This window comes from Macrobrachium nipponense, chromosome 7 (assembly GCF_015104395.2).
Source record: "Macrobrachium nipponense isolate FS-2020 chromosome 7, ASM1510439v2, whole genome shotgun sequence".
NCBI lineage: Eukaryota > Metazoa > Arthropoda > Malacostraca > Decapoda > Palaemonidae > Macrobrachium > Macrobrachium nipponense.
The window spans coordinates 97319375-97342528 of NC_061109.1; the positions used below are offsets into that span (position 1 = coordinate 97319375).

The window sequence follows — 23154 nt, forward strand, 5'->3', positions numbered from 1 at the left end:
TGGGTGTACATTTGCAACTGAAAAGTGTTTTAATAATTTACTGTATGTGAATTACACCGTTAATATTCGAAATAGATTATTATTATAATCGTTGAATGTAAGCTGAATGTAACTATCTAAAGCCCGGGACGCAGTGTTACCAACAAAAACAAAACAGGCGGATGGACATATGGAAAAAAACAGAGTATAGTTAATATTTTCGCTCCTATAAACTCAACCCTGATCCTTTTGGGGACGGAGGCCCACGTGGTATTTCCTCTTTGTCTTTTTTTATGAAAACTGTTGATTACTTATCTCCAATTTATGTAACACGGTTATGTTATCTTCCGTGTACTTTATCTTTGGCAGTCATTTTCGGGTAGCCGAGGGTTCCATTTCAGTTCTTTTTTCCTTTAGGTTTTGAGCGTTTGCGGCACTCTTGGGGATACCCGAGTCATTTCAAGTATCAGATTTTACCATACGACTGGTGATGGCTACATAGACTATACATTAAGGTAAGAGACCTCGCGGCTTTACACAGAGTACGATCCGAGTTCATTCCTGAAGGGCAAACTCAATAACACTGCCTTCTCTGCGGCTGCCTTTCAGCTTTTTTGTAATTATGTAGATTAGGAGATTTATTTGTCAATAATTCCATGCATTCTCGTTTATTCACACACATACATACATACATACATACACACACACGCACACACACACACACACATATATATATATATATATATATATATATAATATACACACACCTCAACCACACTACACACACACACACACACACACACACATATATATATCTATATATATTATATATAGATATAGATATATAATAAATGGCATTGTCGCTTCTAGGAAGTCGGATCTTTAATAAAAAGAGTATGGCTAGCAGAAACTTCAGCATTTTTCGTTAAAACTTTATTTTTATCCAACACCTACGTTTCGGGATACAAATCCCATCTTCAGGGCTAAAAACAAAGAAAAAAAATAAAATTCTATACATTAAATCAGACTGAAATGAGATACAGTAGTAAATTATGCTTTTAAAAAATTATAGAATAATTAAAATTATGTCAGTGAAATTCGAATTTTATATAAAAGTAAGATGGTAACTAATTGAATAAGAGATCAACAGTAAAAAGCGAAGCTACCAAGTACAATGACACTTTCAAAATAAATAAACAAAACACTTGAAAACACAAACCACACATGAACAACTAAGAAAATTTACATTACTACTAAAGACAGGAGAAAAATATTGAATCCTAACAAGCAAAAAATTTCTGTATGATTACAAAAGGAGGAAAAAAAATAAAAATATATACATAAAGGCGGACACAAAGCAAAAAATAGCGAAACGAGAACTCACCGGTATAGAAGCAGAGATAAGACTGAATAAGTTATTATTTATTTTTGACGAAAGGGGAGAGGCAAACACAAAGGCAAGAAGGTAGAAAGGGCGAATGGTTTATTGGGTAATGTTGAGTTGTACAGAATGATTGTTGAGGGTTGGTGACAATTGTTTAATGAATAGGGACTCGAGAATGGGTAGTGATCGGTTATCTATTGCTTGGGGTAAGATTTTAAAATCATTGTACTGAATGCTATGTTTACATTTTACTGCATAGTTGCGTATTGAAGGAAATTCTTTCTTTGATAAAGCTAATCCTGTTCGGTGACTGACACCCCGATGGCAATCGATACGAGTCTCCAACAGCCGACTAGAACTACCGACATAGGTTCCCAAATTACGTTTGGGACAAGTAAACAAATATACCGTTGAAGATCGCATCAACTGATTTTTAAGGGGTTCTTGAAGATAAAATTAAATTTAACGTATGGGTACATATTGCTGAGTACGACGGTGAGCTCTCGTTTTACAAGTTTATATGTTGAACATAAAGGCAAGGATATATACAGTTCTTTTTTAGGCACATTAAAATTGGGTGTTTTCGGTTTAACAAAGTCAATTAAAAACTCTCTCAAGATTTTCCCAAACATGTGGGATGGATAGCAATTTCTGCGAAAATAGTTTTGCAAGAAAACTACTTCCTCATGGAATTTGACCCAGTTGCATGACAAATTAAAAGCCCTACACAATAATGTCTTGCATGCATTAAGTTTAAAAACCATTGGACAAAAGCTAAAGAAATTTGTTCCCAAACCAGTAAAAGTCTTCTTTCTAAAAACACCTGTTAAAAATTTATCATTACATCGTGAAATTGTTATATCTAAAAATGGCAGTTCGTTATTCGATTCTATGTCCATAGTAAAATTAATGTTCGGATGAAATGAGTTAATGAAATTAAAGAACAATTGTGCATGATCTTTATCTTTAAAAAGTACAAACGTATCGTCTACGTATCTTTTATATGGGTTTAAAAGATGAAGGACACTGGTCAAGAAATAGTTTTTGTAAGTGACACATAAAAATATTGGCAAATGTGGGGCCTAAAGGAGAGCCCATTACCATGCCATCAGTTTGTTTGTAAATTTTCCCGTTAAAAATGAAATAGTTATCCATCACAGCCAGTTCCAAAAGTTTCCTAAAAGAGTCAAGATCAAAACTTTCAAAAACACTATCTTCAGTAGGAAATAAAGCACTAATTATTATATCTATAGTTTCGGTGAGAGGTACATTGGTGAACAGTGAGGATACATCGTAACTAACCATAAAATGATCAGGGTGTTGCCGTAAAATCTAGGGAATAAATTGGGAGGAATTCAGTAATGTATGTTCATTGCTTGTTAAACCGTTGAGTAGGGGGACTAGAAATTTGGCTAAGGCAAAATTTGGCGAGTTATAGGCAGCTAATATTGGACGTAAAGGAACATTTTCTTAATGGATTTTAGGTAACCCGTACAAGGAACTGAAAGAAGACCCAGTACTATAAAGAGACCGATATGTCTGATCATTCAAAACATTATTGTCAAAAAGTTGTTTAAGGCTGTGATTAATCTTGTCTTCGGTCTTGAATATTAGACTAAATTCTGGAGGTCCAACCTCCCTAAATTTTGTAGCGTCGGAAAGAACATGGTTCATCTTATTGATATATGCATCCCTATCCAGTAGGAAAACACCTTTACCCTTATGGGGGGGCATACAATAATGTCTTCTCTCTGGGACAGCGACTTGAGAATTTGAAAGTCATTACTTTTAAAAAATGGAAACAATGAAGGAGCCTTAAATGATTTATAAGATTTATGAGCAACACTGAATGAACTGACGAGCCTTCTCTAAGTTGGTGTGGGAATGGTATCGAAAAATATTTCAAAGGGCAAAAAGAATTTTGAAAAATTATGTCTAAAATTTGGAAGGCAAAAGTCCAAGCCAAAGAAAGGAGGAACTCTTCCTTTTCTGAGAGTGAGTAACTAGAGAAATTGAAAACAACATCCTTTGGGGCTATAAATTTCGGTTGCTTCAGTCCCAATTTTAGAAGCTTGCGCTTATGAACAGATTCAGTGTCAGTTATAAAAGTACTTACATTTTTGTTCAATAAACTTTTCACCAATAACCTATCAAGTAAGGTCAGAGAACTGAAAAAATTGCTAGACAACAGGGATACAGCGGACTGCAGTCTTCTAATAGCTTTGGTCTTAAAAGCAATCTCCATATTCAAAAGAGTTTCGGTGGAAGTTCTATAAAAGTCAGTATTATATAAAGATCTGTAGAGCTTAAATTTGACAAAATTTGGTGTGATATTACTCAGTTTACAGTAAAGTAGAAAATCATGATTTTCTACTTTGTGTTTGCCTCTCCCCTTTCGTCAAAAATAAATAATAACTTATTCAGTCTAATCTCTGCTTCTATACCGGTGAGTTCTCGTTTCGCTATATTTTGCTTTGTGTCCCCTTTATATATATATATATATATATATATATATATATATATAGATATATTAATATATATATATATATATATATATATATATATATATATATTCAAATTTTTTTTCTCCTTTTGTAATCATATACAGAAATTTTTTGCTTGTTAGGATTCAATATTTTTCTCCTGTCTTTAGTAGTAATGTAAATTTTCTTAGTTGTTCACGTGTGGTTTGTGTTTTTAAGTGTTTTGTTTATTTATTTTGAAAGTGTCATTGTACTTGGTAGCTTCGCTTTTTACTGTTGATCGCTTATTCAATTAGTTACCATCTTACTTTTATATAAAATTCGAATTTCACTGATATAATGTTAATTAATCTATATAATTTTCAAAAAGCATAATTTACTACTGTACCCCATTTTAGTATGATTTAATGTATAGAATTTTATTTTTTTCCTTGTTTTTAGCCCTGAAGATGGGATTTGTATCCCGAAACGTAGGCGTTGGATAAAAATAAAGTTTTAACGAAAAATGCTGAAGTTTCTGCTGGCCATACTCTTTTTATTAATATATTATATATACATATATATCTATATATATATATAATACCCATATATATATATATACAAACCAATATATTATATATATTATTAATATATATGTATATATACACACATATATATATTATATACATATATATATATATATATATATATATATATATATATCCATATATATACACATACACACACACACACACACACACAACCACACACACACCACACATATATATATATATATATATATATATATATATATATATATATATATATACTATATATGTGTGTGTGTGTGTGTGTAAATATACGTATATATAATATCGGTGTTCGATTTTATGGCAAGTTGTTTATGGATTATTTTCTGATTACCATAATTAACTAGCGATCGAGTTAAAACCTACCATTCATTCTCACGAGCAAAGGATGTTGAAACTAGTCTGGCTCTGTGGCTGGGTTTTGTTAACCGGTTATCTTATTTTATGATTACAGTCAAAATTAATTGTGATATATTGCTGTAAGAGGAAACAAAAAATTGCAGGGTATTTTGTGGTGTGCGTGGATTGGTCTAATAACTCATGAAAATGAGAGCGGATATGTTGCCGAATATTTAGATAACTGCTTTAGCTAAGTGAACGGAGGTGAAATGTCTCTGAATGACCTTTACACAATTTATTTTCATTTAACTTTATAAGTGTTTTCGTACATTAAATATAAATAGTATCCTAGCTGAGACATTGTTTATATTTATGAAGTATGAGTTATTCAACTGGCTTAGTTTGATCATTGCACGTCGATATATATACTACCTGATTTACCTCTATTATATTTTTCCTTAACTCGTGTATTTTTTTGGTAACAGGACAAATAAGATTTACTCCCTCGCGTCGTCAGCTCATCTTACCAGTCTCACTGTCGCCGATTTTTATTCTTCCCAAACATGGTAAGAGGTTATCGTTTTTTACAAAATGAAATTTAAATTTTTTTATTTTTTTATTCTTCACTCTTTCAAAAATCTGGATTATAAAGAGGACTGCAATATCTAAACTGGTATGATAAACAATTAAGTAATCTATTTTTAAACTGACATAAGTGTCTATTTAATCAAAATTATCATAAGCCATAATTGTCATAACTCTAAGGTCACAAGACGTCTGTGGCATTTGTCTTTCATTAATTTTTTTAGTTGTTTTTCTAATTAATTTTTATCAACAAAAACAGCCTTAACAAAGGGGAAAAAACTCAAAAATTGATATTTGTTTTAAATTTTTATGTGATGGTGACCATGTTAAATCATCGCGTTTTTTTAAATCAAAATTTTTTGAAAGGACGACAAAACCGCATACAAGGCCAACTACCGTTGTCACGAACCGGGGATCACACCGGATCAAGTGGCCGACAGTTATACTGATATGGCTCAAAATTATGATGAGGTAAGTTCATTTGTCCCTTCTCTGGTTTTAATCTTAAGTGAGACACACACACACTACATATATATATATATATATATATATATATATATATATATATATATCTATATATATATAGATATATATATATATATATATATATATATAGTGACAAAGTTCCAAGTATCTGGTTACTAAACTTACCATTCATTAATTGTTACTTCACAACAGCCAGACACCTGAACCTTCATCACAGGTACTACGCGACTGAATACTCTAAAGGCAACAGTGATCCCTTAAACAACTTACCAGTATTGCAGAAAATCAGACTAAGTTCATTAAAACAGGTGTGAGGTAATCTTGTAAGTAATTTAATTAATTAAAGGGCATCACTCCATCAACAACTTTAAAAGTATAAGTATTTCCCTGATTTCAGAAGTCTAAGTACTTCCCTGGTTCTAACTCACTTCAATTAAATTGAAGGAAAACAGATCAATTTCCACTCCATGTTTCTACCAAACATCAATGTAATCATACAAATACTGGCGAAAAAGAAAACGCTTATAAAAATTTTAAGTAAAAAATTTATTATTAAACTCATAATTATAAGTGAAATTCACAATATCAGGGAAAATTAATATTACTTGAAAACAAAGCAAAGTTTAATAAAATCTTGAATTAATTCAGTAAAATTAAATCAAAATTAATTTATCACAAAATTCAAGAAAATTAATTTAATCAAAATTCAAAAGTGTTTGGTAATAATTAAAATTTGGAAATTAATTCACATGTGCTAAATAACAATGAAACTTGAATAGAATTCTAAGTAAATGCAAAGTAATTCAAAAGTGTTAAATTCTATTAAATGTGCAATGAGTAATTAATGAAAACAACTAAGTTCATCAAACTGTGAATGCAAATGAAAACACAGAAAAATGTGGAAAATACCAAAATTGCAAAAAAGCACCAATCACACAGAATATAAAATAAAGCCAGACGCTTCAATAAGAAAAAATGGATAATGCGCAAAAAATAAACAATTCAATAAGAAAAAAAATGAAACAAACACAAAACACAAAAATTTGCAATGTGTAAACATTTAAGTCGTTTCACTCAAACCATTGTACCTATTAGTTGCAACTAATAAAAATACAACACTTTACCTTGGTACCAATTTTCTTTCTGCTGCAGCTTGTTTCACAATTTCACCACACCATATTTCTCAAATGAAAATAAAAGGCACTGTTACACATTTGTACAATGTTAGTACAGATTCCACAAAAAACACTAAATAATACTAAATAACTAAGAAATCTCAAATCTGAAGTTTAAAAGTTACGAGTGACTATTCAGTAAGTATTAATCCTTTATGTTACTTTGAAATCAAAAGTACCATGCAATAGAGAGAGAGAGGGGGGGAGAGATCTAAACATGATGCGGTTCTAAGTAACAATGAAACTCTCTTCCTTACGGAAGCTGGACAGTGGATATCACACAAAATGTTTTGGGCATACGAAAGATGATGCAATCCTTCTAGAAGCTTCTAATATAGCGCAACTTTACAGAAAAATCGTGAAATCTACACATGGTTTCGGCAAAGATGTACGAGTATGAAACAAGTCATGAACGTACAATGCTCAACAAAGACTTACTCGATCAAAGCAAAAGTCCCTATCAGATGTGATGACAGGAATCCAAAACACAACAGAGATCTTGAGATCTCTAATCAAACGTGTTGACAGGTTTGGAAAGCAAAGCAGAGACTTCGGGGTCTCTTGAACTCGAGGCGATGACATAATAAGGAAACAATCTATCTTGGAACAGACAAAGTTAATCTCTATTTCTTTCTTTTCATACTACGTTATATATTCTTTCACATTATGTTATGTGAAATCTGAACACACACATTTTAGACATCCTATAACTCTAAGCTAGCTAAGGAATCTGAGAAAATTTTGCAAAACTCTATATATAACATTTCATACATTCAAGAGAGGGAATATGCATTACTAAAATATCAGCATATAATATACCTCCCCCAATAAGATTGGTTATCACAGTGTTGAGTCCAACAATTCGCAATGGGATAAATAATCATCAACTACATTGTTTTTGCCACTAATGTGCTGCACTCATAAGTTATACTGTTACAAGCACAAAGAACACCTAGTCAGTCTTTGATCATGATTTTTCATTCGCTGGATAAATGATAGTGGATGTGATCAGACAACACTAAAATTTCTTCATTCCTAGGTCTGTTCACATACACTTCAAATTTTTTCAACGCTGTGATTAAGGCTAAAGTTTCCTTCTCGATTGTAGAGTATACTTTCTGATGTTTTTTCAATTTTGAAGACATGAAGCACACAGGATGACAGATGTTATTTTCATCTTCTTGAACTAGAACAGCTCCAATGCCACAGTCAGAAGCATCAACTTGTATCACAAATTTCTTGTTGAAATCTGGAGCTTGAAGTACTGGTCTTGAAGTTAAAAATGGCTTTTACCTTCTCAAAGGATTCTTGACACTCTGAAGTCCAAACAAACTTAGCTTTGGGACTAGTTAAGTCTGTCAAGGGAGCTACTATGGCTGAGAAATTTGGGCAGAAACGACGATAGAATCCAGCCATGTCTAAAAATCTCTGTACGTAGCTGTTTCCTGGTAGTAGGTGGTTTAGCCTTACAGATACCTTCTACTTTAGCATTTACTGGAGCGAGAAGGCCTTTCCCAACTTCAAACCCAAGATACTGCACAGTTGCCTTTCCAAATTCACTCTTCTCTAGGTTGACTGTTAGTCCTGCTTCTTGTAGTTTCTTGACAACTTTCCTCAAAATCTTCAGATGTTCTTCCCATGTTGTATAGTAAATCACTATGTCATCCAACTCCTTCTATCGATCCTAGCAGTTGATCCATCACTCGTTGGAATGTTGCAGGTGCATTCATCAGACCAAACGGCAGAACGGTATACTGATACAGTCCAAAAGGAGTAATAATAGCTGACAGCAACTTAGCATTCTCAGCTAAGGGAATTTGATAATATCCTTTCAACAAGTCTATCCTGGAAACAAACTTGGCTTGCCCATTATTATCAAGTAACTGATCTATAAGAGGCAAAGGATAATTGTCAGCCACACTGATGGAATTCAGTTTCCTATAATTAGTACACATTCTAAATGATCCATCTGGTTTCTTCACTAACACACATGGAGAACTGAAGTGACGTGAACTGGGTTCTGCTAATCCATGTTGCAGCAAATACTCAACTTCTTTCTTCAAAACATCTCGATGATACGGTGATAAGCGATAGGCTCTTTGCTTGAATGGTTTTCCATCTTCTTGAATCTTGATCTCATGCTTGATCAGATCAGTACGTCTAGGTACATCTGCAAAAATTTCTTGGAAACTTCTAATTACTTCACTTCAGTCTTCACCTTGTTCAGCACTCAGATGTTTTAGTTTATCTTCCAAATTTTCCAAAATTGAAGAATTATTCATCTTACTTTCAGATCCCAATTCGTAGCCATCATCGTCTTCTGTAGATGAAGTTTTTTGTGTTATTGACACAGTTTCAGTTTTAGTTTCTGAGAAAAGGTTTCAAGAGGTTCACATGTATCTTCCTTTGTCTTCTTCTTTCTGGGACTTCAATCACATAAGTTCTATCACTTAACTTCTGAATTATCTTGTAAGGACCTTGAAATTTATTAGTGAGGGGAAATCTCTTGACAGGTATGAACACTAACACGTGTTAACTCACACTAAAACTTCTTAACTTAGTCTTAGCATCATATCTCCTTTTCATTTATCTTGACTCACTTTCAAATTTTCTAAAGAGAATTTTCTAATCTCTTTCAACCTTTTCCTAAGTTCTTCACATACTCTCCTTGGATTTCCTCTTGGTTTCCTCCCCAGTTTTCTGCAAGAATCTTCAACGGTCTTCTAACTTCTCTACCAAAAACCATTTCATTAGGTAAACATCCCATACTTTCTTGATAAGCACTCCTAACTTCAAACAACATTAATGGTAAACTAACATCCCATTCTCTTCCTGACTCAGAGCAATACTTTTTCAGCATACTTTTCAATGTCTGGTGGAACTTTGAGAAAAACTCCACAAGTTTATCAGCAACTATCTTGGCAGATATGTTTCTAACAGGGATCGCCTCTGGATATCTTGTCACAGGACACATTAATGTTAACAAATACTCATTTCCTATCTTTGTCTTTGGCAGCGGTCCAACCATGTCTATAATCACTTTGCTAAAGGGTTCTCCTCTAACTTCTATAGGTTGTAGGGGGGCTTTCTTTATGGTTTCATTCGGTTTTCCAGCTATCTGGTAGGTATGACACTCACGACAGAACCTGCTAACATCTTTATGAAGTCCAGGCCAGAAAAAAATATTTCATGATCTTCTCCACTTGCCTCCTCAACGGATATGGAATCAAAATTTGATGATATTCGCCCCATACAGCATCTCCTGGTATATCTGTAGGTCTATACTTCCTCATCAGCAAACCTTCCTTCAGATAATAACAGGTAGGAGTTTGTTGCATCTCTTCACGATCAACAACTCTGAAGAACAAATCAGCTAACGATGCATCCTTCTTCTACAAGTCCATTAGCTTCTCTCTTGTCACTTGACCAACCTCAAGGGTTGAATTCTCAATATCTGCTAACTCAGCTACTATAGTTTCACAACTGTCTTCAGGAATACTTTGACTACTCGGAACAACAGGTTCTTCTTCGTCGTCATCTTCTTCATCTTCTTGGGAATCTCTTCTTAGTCAGCTCTAGGGGAAACATCACTTCCCTGGAACAATTCTTCTAAGCACAAAGATCCTTCCCCTGATCCTTCTTGGGTGTGTAAATCCTCAGTTTCTTCACTTGCAGTCGTAGTCCTCTTCATACTTCTGGTAGTTACACAACTAGGAAACAGGTGGGGGTTATTCTTCTCCAACTCTACTGTAGGACTAATCCCCAATGGTTTGTCTGTAACTACAGGATAAGGAATAAATGGCACACCACCAACTTCATTCCCCAACAGAACATGTACACCGTCTACAGCCAGTGAGTCCTTTACAGCAAAATCAACATTCCCTGTCACCAACTCACACGACAGGTGTAAGCGGCATACAGGAGTTACTTACTCTCCTCCTATACCCTTCAAAATAACTGAATCTCCTGTGAGACACTTCTCCAACTGAGGGTGAGCACCACGTACTACCACACTATGGTTACTCCCTGTATCATGCAATATCTTGACTGGTACCTGCACACTCCCTCCTTGAGTTGACAGCACACCCTCATAGATATATGGCTTAAAAGCCTCCACACTGCTAAGTCACTCACTGCTTGGGGTTACATTTCCACTGGTTGCTAAACATTCAGCTTGTTTAGTTTCATTCTTCTCTGGAGTCTGATTCTTTCCCACACTGCTCTTCGTAGTTTGTTTCACCTGGTCACCTTTCACTACTTGACCAACTGGCTTTGACAGCTGTTGATTCCGGTAACACTCTTGACTGAAGTGTCCTGCTCTTCCACACTTGAAACAGACAACATTAGGTTTCTGCAACTGTCTTGAAAAATTGGATGAAGATTTCACATTAGCTTGCTGAGGTGTATTACCTTGTGTACTCTTGGAAGTATCACTTGTAGGTTCCCATTAAATTTGTTCCTGATATTTGGATGAGACTTAAGACCTGTGCATTGTTGATTCTGGTACTTGACGTAATTACGTTTGCTACTAATTATATTGTAATCTTCACTCAGTGTAGCAGCTTTGTCAAGTTTCTTAACCTCTCTCTCTCTCAAATAGGCTCTTATATGTTCAGGAATTCCCCTAAGATATTGTTCAAGAACAAGTAATTCTTCTAACTCATCAAAAGTTTTAACTTTAGCAGCTTCTAACCAACGTTTAAAACACCTTCTCACTTGGTAAGCATAATCTAAGAAGGTACCCTTCTCATCTTTTCTTAAATTTCTGAATCTTTCATTGTAGTACTCTGGGGTCATCTGGTAAACTTGTAGGACACTGTGTTTAAATACCTTGTAGTCTTTACACTGATCAGCTGTTAAGGCTAGATAAGCACTTCTCCCTTTACCAATTAAGACACTTTGTAGCAAAACTGACCATTTATCTTCTGGCCATCCCATACCTGAAGCCATTTTCTCAAAGTGATCAAAAAACTCATCTGGAGCTACTTCAGTAAACTTAGGGATTAACTTCTGTACTCTTACTACATCAAATACAGGGTCTTGATTTCCTTGGTTAGGGTTAGACGGTGTTACAGGTAAAGTGGATCTAGCTCTTATCAATTCCATCTTCCTTTCATGTCTTGCAATTTCTCTTTCCTCTTTTCTCCTTTATCTTTCCTCTTCTGCTGCTTTTTCTTCTTCTCTTTCTCTTCTTTCTTGTTTTTCTCTGTCTCCTCTCCCTTTCAGCTTGAATTTTCAGCTTAAACAAATTCTCTTCTGCTTCAGTGCATCTAAGCTCTAACTCTGCATCACTTTTCTCTTTCTTTTCTGCTTGCTTATTCATAAGATCAGCACGTGCTACATTCAACAACTCTTCAGCCAATTCTAACTCATCTTCATCAGTTATTCTACCAGAATCTATCAATGATTGATTCCATAGCAATACATCTTATTTGTGCCTTTACCATACTAGTAGACACATCACCACCACATGCCACTGCTAAAGCGCTCCACTATGCCTTAGTCAGAGTGGTTTCAGATAGCACTCGGATGGAAGGGGCTGCTAAAAATTCCTGAATCTTGGACTGAGTCATTTTCTCTTAAGTTATCAACTTACAATTCAATACAATAAGTGCAAAAAAAAAAAAAAAACTATATGGTCTCTCTCCTAACAAAATATATCCCTAACACCACCAGTATATACTAGAGTGATAATGAAATCTGTTTTCTCGGGTCTCTGGGAACCATTAATACTTGTGACAAAGTGCCAAGTATCTGGTTACTACACTTACCATTCATTAATTGATACCTCACAACAGCCAGACACCTGAACCTTCATCACAAGTACTAAACGACTGAATACTCTAAAGGCAACAGTGATCCCTTAAACAACTTACCAGTATTGCAGAAAATCAGACTAAGTTCATTAAAACAGGTGTGAGGTAATCTTGTAAGTGATTGAATTAATTAAAGGGCATCACTCCTTCAACAACTTTAAAAGTCTAAGTATTTCCCTGATTTCAGAAGTCTAAGTACTTCCCTGGTTCTTACTCACTTCAATTAAATTGAAGGAAAACAGATCAATTACCAATCTATGTTTCTACCTAATATCAATATAATCATACAAATACTGGCGAAAAAGAAAACACTTATAAAAATTTTAAATACAAAAATTTATGATTAAACTCAAAATTATAAGTGAAATTCACATTATCAGGGAAAATTACTGTAACTTGAAAGCAAAGCAAAGTTTAATAAAATCTTGAATTAATTCAGTAAAATTAAATCAAAATTAATTTATCACAAAATTCAAGAAAATTAATTCAATCAAAATTCAAAAGTGTTAGGTAATAATTAAAATTTGGAAATTAATTCACAAGTGCTAAACAACAATGAAACTTGAATAGAATTCTAAGTAAATGCAAATTAATTCAAAAGTGTTAAATTCAATTAAATGTGCAATGATTAATTAATGAAAACAACTAAGTTCATCAAACTGTGAATGCAAATGAAAACACAGAAAAATGTGGAAAATACCAAAATTGCAAAAAAGCACCAATCACACAGAATATAAAATAAAACCAGACGCTTCAATAAGAAAAAATGGATAATGCACAAAAAATAAACAATTCAATTAGAAAAAATATGAAACAAACACAAAACACAAAAATTTGCAATGTGTAAACATTTAAGTCGTTTCACTCAAACCATTGTACCTATTAGTTGCAACTAATAAAAATACAACACTTTACCTTGGTACCAATTTTCTTTCTGCTGCAGCTTGTTTCACAATTTCACCACACCATATTTCTCAAATGAAAATAAAAGGTGCCATTACACACTTGTACAATGTTTTTTACAGATTCCACAAAAACACTAAATAATACTAAATAACTAAGAAATCTCAAATCTGAAATTTAAAAGTTACGAGTGACCATTCAGTAAGTATTAAACCTTTACGTTACTTTGAAATCAAAAGTGCCGTGCAATAGAGAGAGAGAGAGACGGAGAGAGATCTTAACGCAATGCAGTTCTAAGTAATAATGAAACTCTCTTCCTTACGGAAGCTGGACAGTGGATATCACACAAAATGTTTTGGGCGTGCGAAAGATGATGCAATCCTTCTAGAAGCTTCTAATATGACGTGAAATCTACACATGGTTTCGGCAAAGATGTACGCGTATGAAACGAGTCATGAACGTATTATGCTCAACAAAGACTTACATGATCGAAGCAAAAGTCTCTATGAGATGTGATGACAGGAATCCAAAACACAACAGAGATCTCGAGATCTCCAATCAAACGTGTTGACATGTTTGGAAAACAAAGCCGAGACTTCAGGGTCTCTTAAACTCGAGGCGATGACATAATAGGGAAACAATCTATCTTGGAACGGACAAAGTTAATCTCTCTCTCTTTTTTTTTTATACTACGTTATATATTCTTTTACTTTATGTTATGCGAAATCTGAACACACATTTTAGACATCCTATAACTCTAAGCTAGCTAAGGAATCTGAGAAAATTTTGCAAAACTCTATATATAACATTTCATACATTCAAGAGAGGAAATATGCATTACTAAAATACCAGACATAATATATATATATATATATATATATATTATATATATATATATATATATTATATATATATATATATCTCATATGCGTGTGTTTTTGTACCGATTAAACTCATTTAGTATCATAAAATGTCATTCACTTCGTCTGCGTCTATTTACGGTACTCATATATAGTAAGTATTAAAATCTCAGGAAATATCCTTTACAAGTTATTGGCCTTCCGGGCTCCTTAATATCAAATTTTCATACAATTAATAATAATAATAATAATAATAATAATAATAATAATAATAATAATAATAATAATAATAATACAGAAAAGACAGGTTTGTTTCATCTTCAGTACGTTAGTCTAGAGCGCTATTGTACATGAATTGAAGAAAGTACGTCAACCTAATTGGAAGTTTTGCTTTAATTTTGGAATACAGCAAAGCTAGTTACAGCACAAAATCGGTTATATATTGTACTTTCATTGGCAACACATCCATTTCAGTACCGAACACCTACATACTGAAGTACTACTGTAAAGTCTCCCTTATATCATCAGTTCTAGTATTTCGTATATGATAAAAACAGTGAGAGCGACAGACATTTTGTTAGAACTCTTGCTGGAGTTCTGGTGCCAACGTAACTTAGGTGATATAAAATAAATAAAGAAGTTTTCTTAAACCCCTCTAGAGAAAGCATTGAATGATGTCCCTCTTGAGATGTCCAACTATTGCTAGTATGCTTTGCAAATGCCTTACCAAAACATCTGGTAAAGTAACGAGTCAATAAAGCGAATTATAACGATGATTTGATTACCAAATGCTTTGCAAAGTGTTTTATGCCAGTATATGGGTCAAGATAATATTATCTTATTAACTTCCTGACAATCTAAAAGTTCTTCAGTGGAGCCGAAGATATGATTGGTTCTTAATTCTTGGTTGATTATATTATTTGGTTTCTTTTATTATTATCATTATTAGTGATTAATTGATCGATTGATTATTGCATCTCCCACAGAGGCGGAAACGAATCCGTTTTCCTTTGTAATTCAATTCGAAATTTTTCCCAATACACAAGAAAACTTTGGAATCCTTGAGACTTTCACCACAAATACACAATCGTTCGCTCTCTTGCCTCTTTTTCAGATTTTGAGTCCTGAACGGTACAGAGGTCCCGAGATAGCAGCCGATGAGGTGGCAGCTAGAATATCTGAAGACAAACGCAGAGCTGTCAAAGTCATCGATGTTGCCGCTGGGACGGGAAGAGTTGGTTTGTTGCTTAAGGACAAAGGGTTCTCGTAAGTTACCACTTATTGTAGTACGTGGCAATGGAGGCAAAGATTAATGAATGATGAAGTCTTTTTATTTCCGATAATTAATATTTAAGTTTCCTATCTTGGACATATGCGTGAAATTCGCATCAAGGCAAACATTTTATACAAGAAAATATAAACAAAATAATTGTATGTTCCTCAATGAAGAAGCACAGGTCAAAATCTAATCATTCACGTTTATCTATATATCTATACATAAGAAATTATTCCCTATGCTTATTAAAATTTCATCTTTCATCATAAACTTTGGTTAATTTATTATTAAAAACTTTAATAACAATATCTAAGAAGAATCCTGTTTCATTAATCATCATTAGTGTTAGAAAATTCCGGTACTCTCAGATATATTGGACTGACATCAAATAACATATCTCTATGATGATCATACTGCAACATCGAATATTTTGTGAAAGGAAACGGATTGCATGATTTTAGTAGAATTTTGGTCAGTCAAGGTTGTATGATCAACGGTGTGTTCAGTGTATGGGTTTATATACATCATTATGTTTTAATTTACCGGTTGCGAACTAACCAAAAATCTCTTATTCAATTTGACAGAAAAATTGACGCCCTGGAGCCATCGAAGGGCATGATGGCTCTCTTAAAGCAAACTGGAGTCTATACAAACACTTACTCCGAATTCCTTGGAGTTGGACAAAATTCAGTCCCCAAAGGTAAGTCAGACTCAGTTCATTACTAGTGATGACTTACTGACTTTATTTGTAGGAAGTATTTTGTTTCATTTTCATAACTATAAATATGGCTCTCTAAGATTCCGATCGACGCTTGCTGCCTACGTTTCTGTAGTAAGAGGTCTGTTTATTATCATGAAAAGTTAACTGCAGTCTAGATTGCATTTAAGATTTCTGGGCTTCTGTTTATTTACATACGTCTATGGAATTTTAGATAATATATATGGGATAACGCTTTCTTTTTTATTTACAATAATGTCTCAATTTTCTGTTTACATCAGTGTCTCAATTTTAAATGACCTAAAATTTATAGGGACATACTTCATTTCAAGAAGTGGAAAGAGAACTGAGTTGTATTAGCTTAAAATAGCCTCTTTTGCAAGAATGCCTTTTGAGGTATTCAATCTTTGCAGAAGTTTAAGCTTTAAAACCCTTGTCAACAGATACTTATGACGTCTTAGTCATCGCAGGTGGCATGGGAGAGGGCCACATACCTGTCAAAGGCATCGATGATATGATCAGAATAACGAAGTCTGGTAAGCTATTCAACAACTACTATTAACTTGACCTGTTCATTGATTTTCGTGTATCTAAACCTTATTTCTTAGACTTTAAAAAAAGTCATCAAAAATATTTCAAATGTCACTATATTCAGTCAGTTTAGTTCTGCTACTTGTCAAGTACATTAATATATAAAAACAAATTTACATATGATTACGAGAAACGATTGCCTGTAAACTTTTGGTGTATAATGAGGTAAAACAAATAATTTTTCAGCGGGTGAATTATCATCAAACTAGTGATTTGGGGAGAACAATTCTTGATATAGACACGTATTCGAACTTACAAATTTGCTATTTCTACATTTCTTCTATTTTTCCCTTCATAAAGGCGGATTTGTCATCATTGTGATGAGGAAGGAGTACCTAGATTACGTCGAGGAATACAAAGACAAACTGATTCCTTACATGGATGAGATGGAAAAACAAGGAAAGTGGACTAAGGTAATATCCACATCAAAGCCATTACTAACAATATAATTAAATTCATCATAATTACCTTTAGCTAAATGTTTAAGAAAGTGCTTAGTATATAAAGTAACATAAAATCAATTAGAATTTAATTTAGGACCAGTTTTTAATTAAAACCTCTCCTTGAAATTTTCCAAAAAGTTTCAGTATGTGTCAGCTACCTCCATTTATCAGTAATAATATTCACAATGAGTAGAAATTCATGTAGTAAACCAAAATGGAATGGATATTAAAAACAAACCGGAGAATAAAAATGCAATACAATAAATGATGAAATATATTAAAGGGATAGAGAAAATGTTAGACAAAAAAAAAATAGAGACCAAAAACACTTCGCAAGCTACATTGGGTAAGGCGGGGCTCCCCAAAGTAGTCCTGGAGCCAAGGGCCAAAAAATCACCTACTTGATTTACTTAGAGGGTCCACTGGGACACATTTTTAGCGAGGGCAGATATCCAGAAACCCGACAGTTATCGTGTTATTCAGGGTTTTCGTTGAATTTGATGAATTCAAAATAACCCCTTTTCTTGCATGTATCTGTTAAACAAATTGCAACAGCTCAGAAATGAAATGGTCTGCATAGCTTGTTCACCTCTCAAAATAAAGCTTAACGAATGATCTATTCAATGGATAGAAGCACAATAATACCCAAGGTCACAAGAGGTAAAATAAATTACCTTTTCTGATGAAAAACTAAAATCTATGACTTTTCACTCTTAAATATTTGCGAAAAATAGGCGAATAGATTGAACAATTAATGACTTTACAGTCTGGTTAAGCATCATAGGCAAGTTTTTAAAAGTAGTTGGAAAACTTGTTTACTTATTTAACCCCTGTGTAGCTTTCCATAAAAGGAATGAATACCAGAAAAACATACTGATGCATAATAGATATATGCTGTAATTTGCATTCTTAGGGATGGCAATAAGAATGCAAGAAATAGTCAATCCAGTTTATTCTATGTTGCCTGTTCATATATTGTTCATTTAAAAATTTTGGGAATCTATTTCTTTTTTTCGTTTTTCTAACTCTGGCGCACCAAAGAAGGAATTTTAAGGGCATCTCATCTGTCACCATCCTGAAGTGGTTACGATCCAAAGGATGCAATCTGCCAAAAATCTGATGATAAATGTGGAACTACCAACACAGAGAATGGCAGGACATGTATCACTGAATCAGCGGAAGTGAGAAGGGATGCAGTTTTTGAAAGACTGAAGCAAGCGAACAAAGGTAAATTCCTATACCATGTTATTAACGAAAGTTACAAACAATATACCCCAAGAAAACAGTGTATAAACTCAAGCAGTTAAGCGAAGTCTCCACAGATATTGTGGCTCAATACCAGAGGATAGCTCAGTCTCTGTTCAACAGTGAAGTACACGTGAAGTACAATCTGTCTGCTAATATTGACAAGTTTTTTTTTTTTAACAAACTGTGTCATTTGTGGGAAATTCAAAACACAACAACGTATGTGATAAATGGAGGATTTCTAGGAAAAGGACGAGCTGAATCATTCCTCAAGGCAGCTATGATACTTCAGGATGATGTGTTTACCCAAACTTCCAACTTGCAAGATGCAGATCTTTACTGTCACAGCCAATGTATCGTAACTACATCAGGAAAGGAGAGAAAGCAACAACTGAATCATCATCAACGCCGACTGGCCAGTAGAGGTATGATATCTTTTAAAAATTGTATGAAAGATTCAGAACCAGACTTGAACTCTGGGAGATGTTATAAACCTGACCTATATTTCCAAGTGCTGTATTGATTCGCGTGAAGCGCGGAGTAATGCTCAAACTCATTTTGAGGACACAAACAGGGCTGGGACAATGTGCCTATCCACATGTTTGGTGGGGATGTCCCATTTTTATCCCAACCGGTTCAAAAAAAGCTTACCATTGTTTTCAAGCCAAGTGCAGTTGAGAAAGATAGGTGAAAGGTCGTTAGATAGAGAAATGATAAGAAAGTGGGGTATCATGTTGAGAAATTGTATCCTCAAGAACACTTGGAGCTAAAGGACAGGTTTTGTGATGCCAATGAACTGTAGAAGGAATATTCTGACAATAATTCCCAGTGACGTTGTGGACTATTTCTCAGCTCTTTTTGATACTTAAACTTTACATAGTAACAATGTTTTTGATAGTGAGCCTGAAGATTATGAGGAGAATTTTTTATATCGTAAACAACAGCAAAAAGCAAACCCCTTTGAACATGTTGAACTCTGAAGACTGGCAGTCAGTTATGATGAGCTAATCTGCTATCATTCTGATATGGCATCATCTGTTACAGGGGCAAGCCAAAGTCAGGTCCCACTTCCAAGTCATTTCAACCTATCAAGCTTCACGTGGGGGCTTTTGAAAATTTTTATTATAAGGAAGCAATAATATCTGAAAAAGAAGGAAGTCATATCTGATTCTCATGTAAAACAAACTTCAGGGAATGACTATTGAGATTAAAGATAATCGTTTTTTACCTATGGATATTATAAATAGCTTCTGAGTGGGTAAGATATGAATTATCAATACCAAAAAGAGCTGAGAAAAGTCTGCAACGTCAGTGGGAATAATCATGTCTGAATATTCTTTCTCCACTTCACTGGCATCACAAAACCTGTCAGTCTTCTTAAGGAAACAATTTCTCAACATGATACCCCACTTTCTTATCATTTCTCTATCTAACGACCTTTCACCTATCTTTCTCAACTGCACTTGGCTTGAAAACAATGGTAAGCTTTTTTTGAACCGGTTGGGATAAAAAATGAGACATCCCCACCAAAACATGTGGATAGGTACCTACATTGTCCCATCCCTGTTTGTGTCCTCAAAATGAGTTTGATCATTACTCAGCGCTTCACGCGATTCAATACAGCACTTGGAAATATAGGTCAGGTTATAACATCAACCCGAGTTCAAGTCCGGTTCTGAATCTTTCATACAATTTTTAAAAGATATCATACCTCTACTGGCCAGTCGGCGTTGATGATGATTCAGTTGTTGCTTTCTCTCCTTTCCTGATGTAGTTACGATACATTGGGTGTGACAGTAAAGGTCTGCTCCAAATATGGCATTCGCATCTTGCAAGTTGGAAGTTTGGGTAAACACATCATCCTGAAGCATCATAGCTGCCTTGAGGAATGATTCAGCTCGTCCTTTTCCTAGAAATCCTCCATTTATCACATACGTTGTTGTGTTTTGAATTTCCCACAAATGCCACATTTTGTTAAAAAAAAAATGTCAATATTAGCAGACGGATGCAAGGTCCCGAGAATCCACCATAGAACGTGTACTTCACTGTTGAATAGCTAATGAGCCGCAATATCTGTGGAGCCTTCGCTTAATTGCTTGAGTTTATACACTGTTTTCTTGAGGGTATACTGTTTGTAACTTTCGTTAATAACATGGTATAGGAATTTACCTTTGTTCGTTTGCTTCAGTATTTCAAAAACTGCATCCCTTCTCACTTCCGCTGATTCAGTGATACATGTCCTTCCATTCTCTGTGCTGGTATTTTCACATTTATCATCAGATTTTTGGCAGATTGCATTCTTTGGATCGTAACCACATCAGGAAGGTAACAAATGAGATGCCCTTAAAATTCCATCTTTGGTGCGCCAGAGTTAGAAAAACGAAAAAAAGAAATAGGTTTCCCAAATTTTTAAATGAACTATATATGAGCAGACAACATAGAATAAACTGGATTGACTATTTCTTGCATTCTTATTGCCATAACAAAAAATACAAATTACAACATATATCTCTTATGCCTCTGAATGTTTTTCTGGTATATATTCCTTTTACTGAATGCTACACACGGGTTTAATAAGTAAACAAGTTTTCCAACTACTTTAAAAAAAACTTGCCTATGGTGTACTTAAGCAGGATGTAAAAGCATTAAATGTTCAATCTATTCGCCTATTTTTCCCATATATTTAAGAGTGAAAAGTCATAGATTTTAGTTTTTCATCAGAAAAGGTCATTTTTTGCCTCTTATGACATTGGGTACAGACCAATTTTATTGTAGTTCTGTCCGCTGGATAGATCATTCGTTAAGCTTTGTTTTGAGGTGAAACACGTGAAAAACGGAGTTATTTTGAATTTATCAAATTCAACGAGAACCCTGAATAACACGGTAACTGTCTACCCTCGTTAAACTGGTGTCCCAGTGTGCCCCCTAACTTAAGCAAGTAGTTTTCTGGCAGTTTTATGCATACAAACACCCCTTGGCTCCTGAACCACAGGTGGTGTTACCACGCTCTGCTACCACTTGAATAAACACCTACTTAACTAATATATAACAATTGTTTAATTTATTTACCTGCTCTTGTACTGTTTGCGTATGTCAACTCAAGACCTTAATAAACCAAAAGACTTACGAATCAACTGATAAACCATAATCGAGAGCGTTGCCCCATTCCAAACATAATGAGAGGACTCGCTTTACAAACACCCAATAAAATTATAAGCATACTTTGTCTATATTTCTTAAATGCTAACGCCTACACCCTCTGCGCTGAACCATTTATTGAGAGTAACAAAACAATAATGATTAAACTGATAAAAGTATATAATATGTTAGAACTGAATTACGTATCACTTATTCACATGAATAATGGGACATAAAAACTGACAGTAAATCAGCCATTGCCTAAATTGTTTTTTTATTTAATCGCATTGCCTAGATTGGCTACAAGTGTTCATCTTATGAAAAATTGTTTAAATCAACTGAACAAAATCTGTCGAGAGGTACAGCACAGTACGGTTGGACTATAGGTAAAATGAAAAGTTTCTAAGATAAATGGAAAATTTATATCCATACTCTACGTATTCCCAAATACAAATCTGCCTTAATAATGACTTCTATTAATATAACTAAACTTATTTCTACTCACGTTATTTGTAAATATTAAACGAGTAAATCTTCCCTTGAAATGAAAATGACATTGTTCTTTCTTTTGCAGGTTGAACTCAAAACCGTCCATAATTACTCTTTCAACAAGGATGGACTTGTCTTCACGTACAAAGTCGTATAGGTACTTATTGTTAATTAGCCAAAGTGGTGATTGAATAATTTTCATATTCCATTTGAAGGAATATGAAAAACACTGCGGAAATTATATTGTCATATAATGTGTCCAGTAAATGTACGACCCTCTATACAATAGCTACCTATACATTTGTTTTTAAATGTCACATTTTTAAACCTATGTTGCTGCTTTTTTCATAACCTAAGAAAACCAATTGAGTCAGAGCCCCATTCCAAATTAATAAATGTTTTGTAAGAAATGAAGTTTAACTTAATTGATCTGTCCATTAACAATGACTTTTAAAAGGCATTAACATGTCAGAGAAGCAATACCTTTGGTGTTTTATATGCCATATACTCCAATAAGTGAATGATGAAAATCTATGAAACGTTTTCATAGATCTTTACATCAAACATGTTAATTCGATGTGTAAACAAACCAAATTCACTATCTTTACCTTGTAACTCAGCTTCTAATAAGTACAGCTTATACTTTGGAAAAGTTAAATTTGTAAATGAAATGAC

The 23154-nt window shown here is 34.0% G+C and overlaps 1 protein-coding gene across 1 annotated transcript; it reads left to right on the forward strand.

Annotated features, from left to right (window-relative positions):
• Positions 1–339: 339 nt before the first annotated feature.
• LOC135217380 (methyltransferase-like protein 27) lies at positions 340–22825 on the forward strand. The gene is made up of 8 exons (XM_064253225.1): positions 340–494; positions 5240–5320; positions 5706–5810; positions 15694–15845; positions 16440–16555; positions 17017–17109; positions 17465–17577; positions 22565–22825. The coding sequence occupies exons 2-8, from the start codon at positions 5318–5320 to the stop codon at positions 22634–22636; spliced, it is 654 nt and encodes a 217-aa protein (XP_064109295.1). The 5' UTR covers positions 340–494; positions 5240–5317; the 3' UTR covers positions 22637–22825.
• The last annotated feature ends 329 nt before the right edge of the window (positions 22826–23154 follow it).

Excerpts from the sequence above, each read along its gene's own strand:
- LOC135217380 (XM_064253225.1), top strand. Across the intron at positions 5,811-15,693 it reads TGGCTCAAAATTATGATGAG|ATTTTGAGTCCTGAACGGTA; the intron begins GTAAGTTCATTT and ends CCTCTTTTTCAG. Across the intron at positions 15,846-16,439 it reads CTTAAGGACAAAGGGTTCTC|AAAAATTGACGCCCTGGAGC; the intron begins GTAAGTTACCAC and ends TCAATTTGACAG.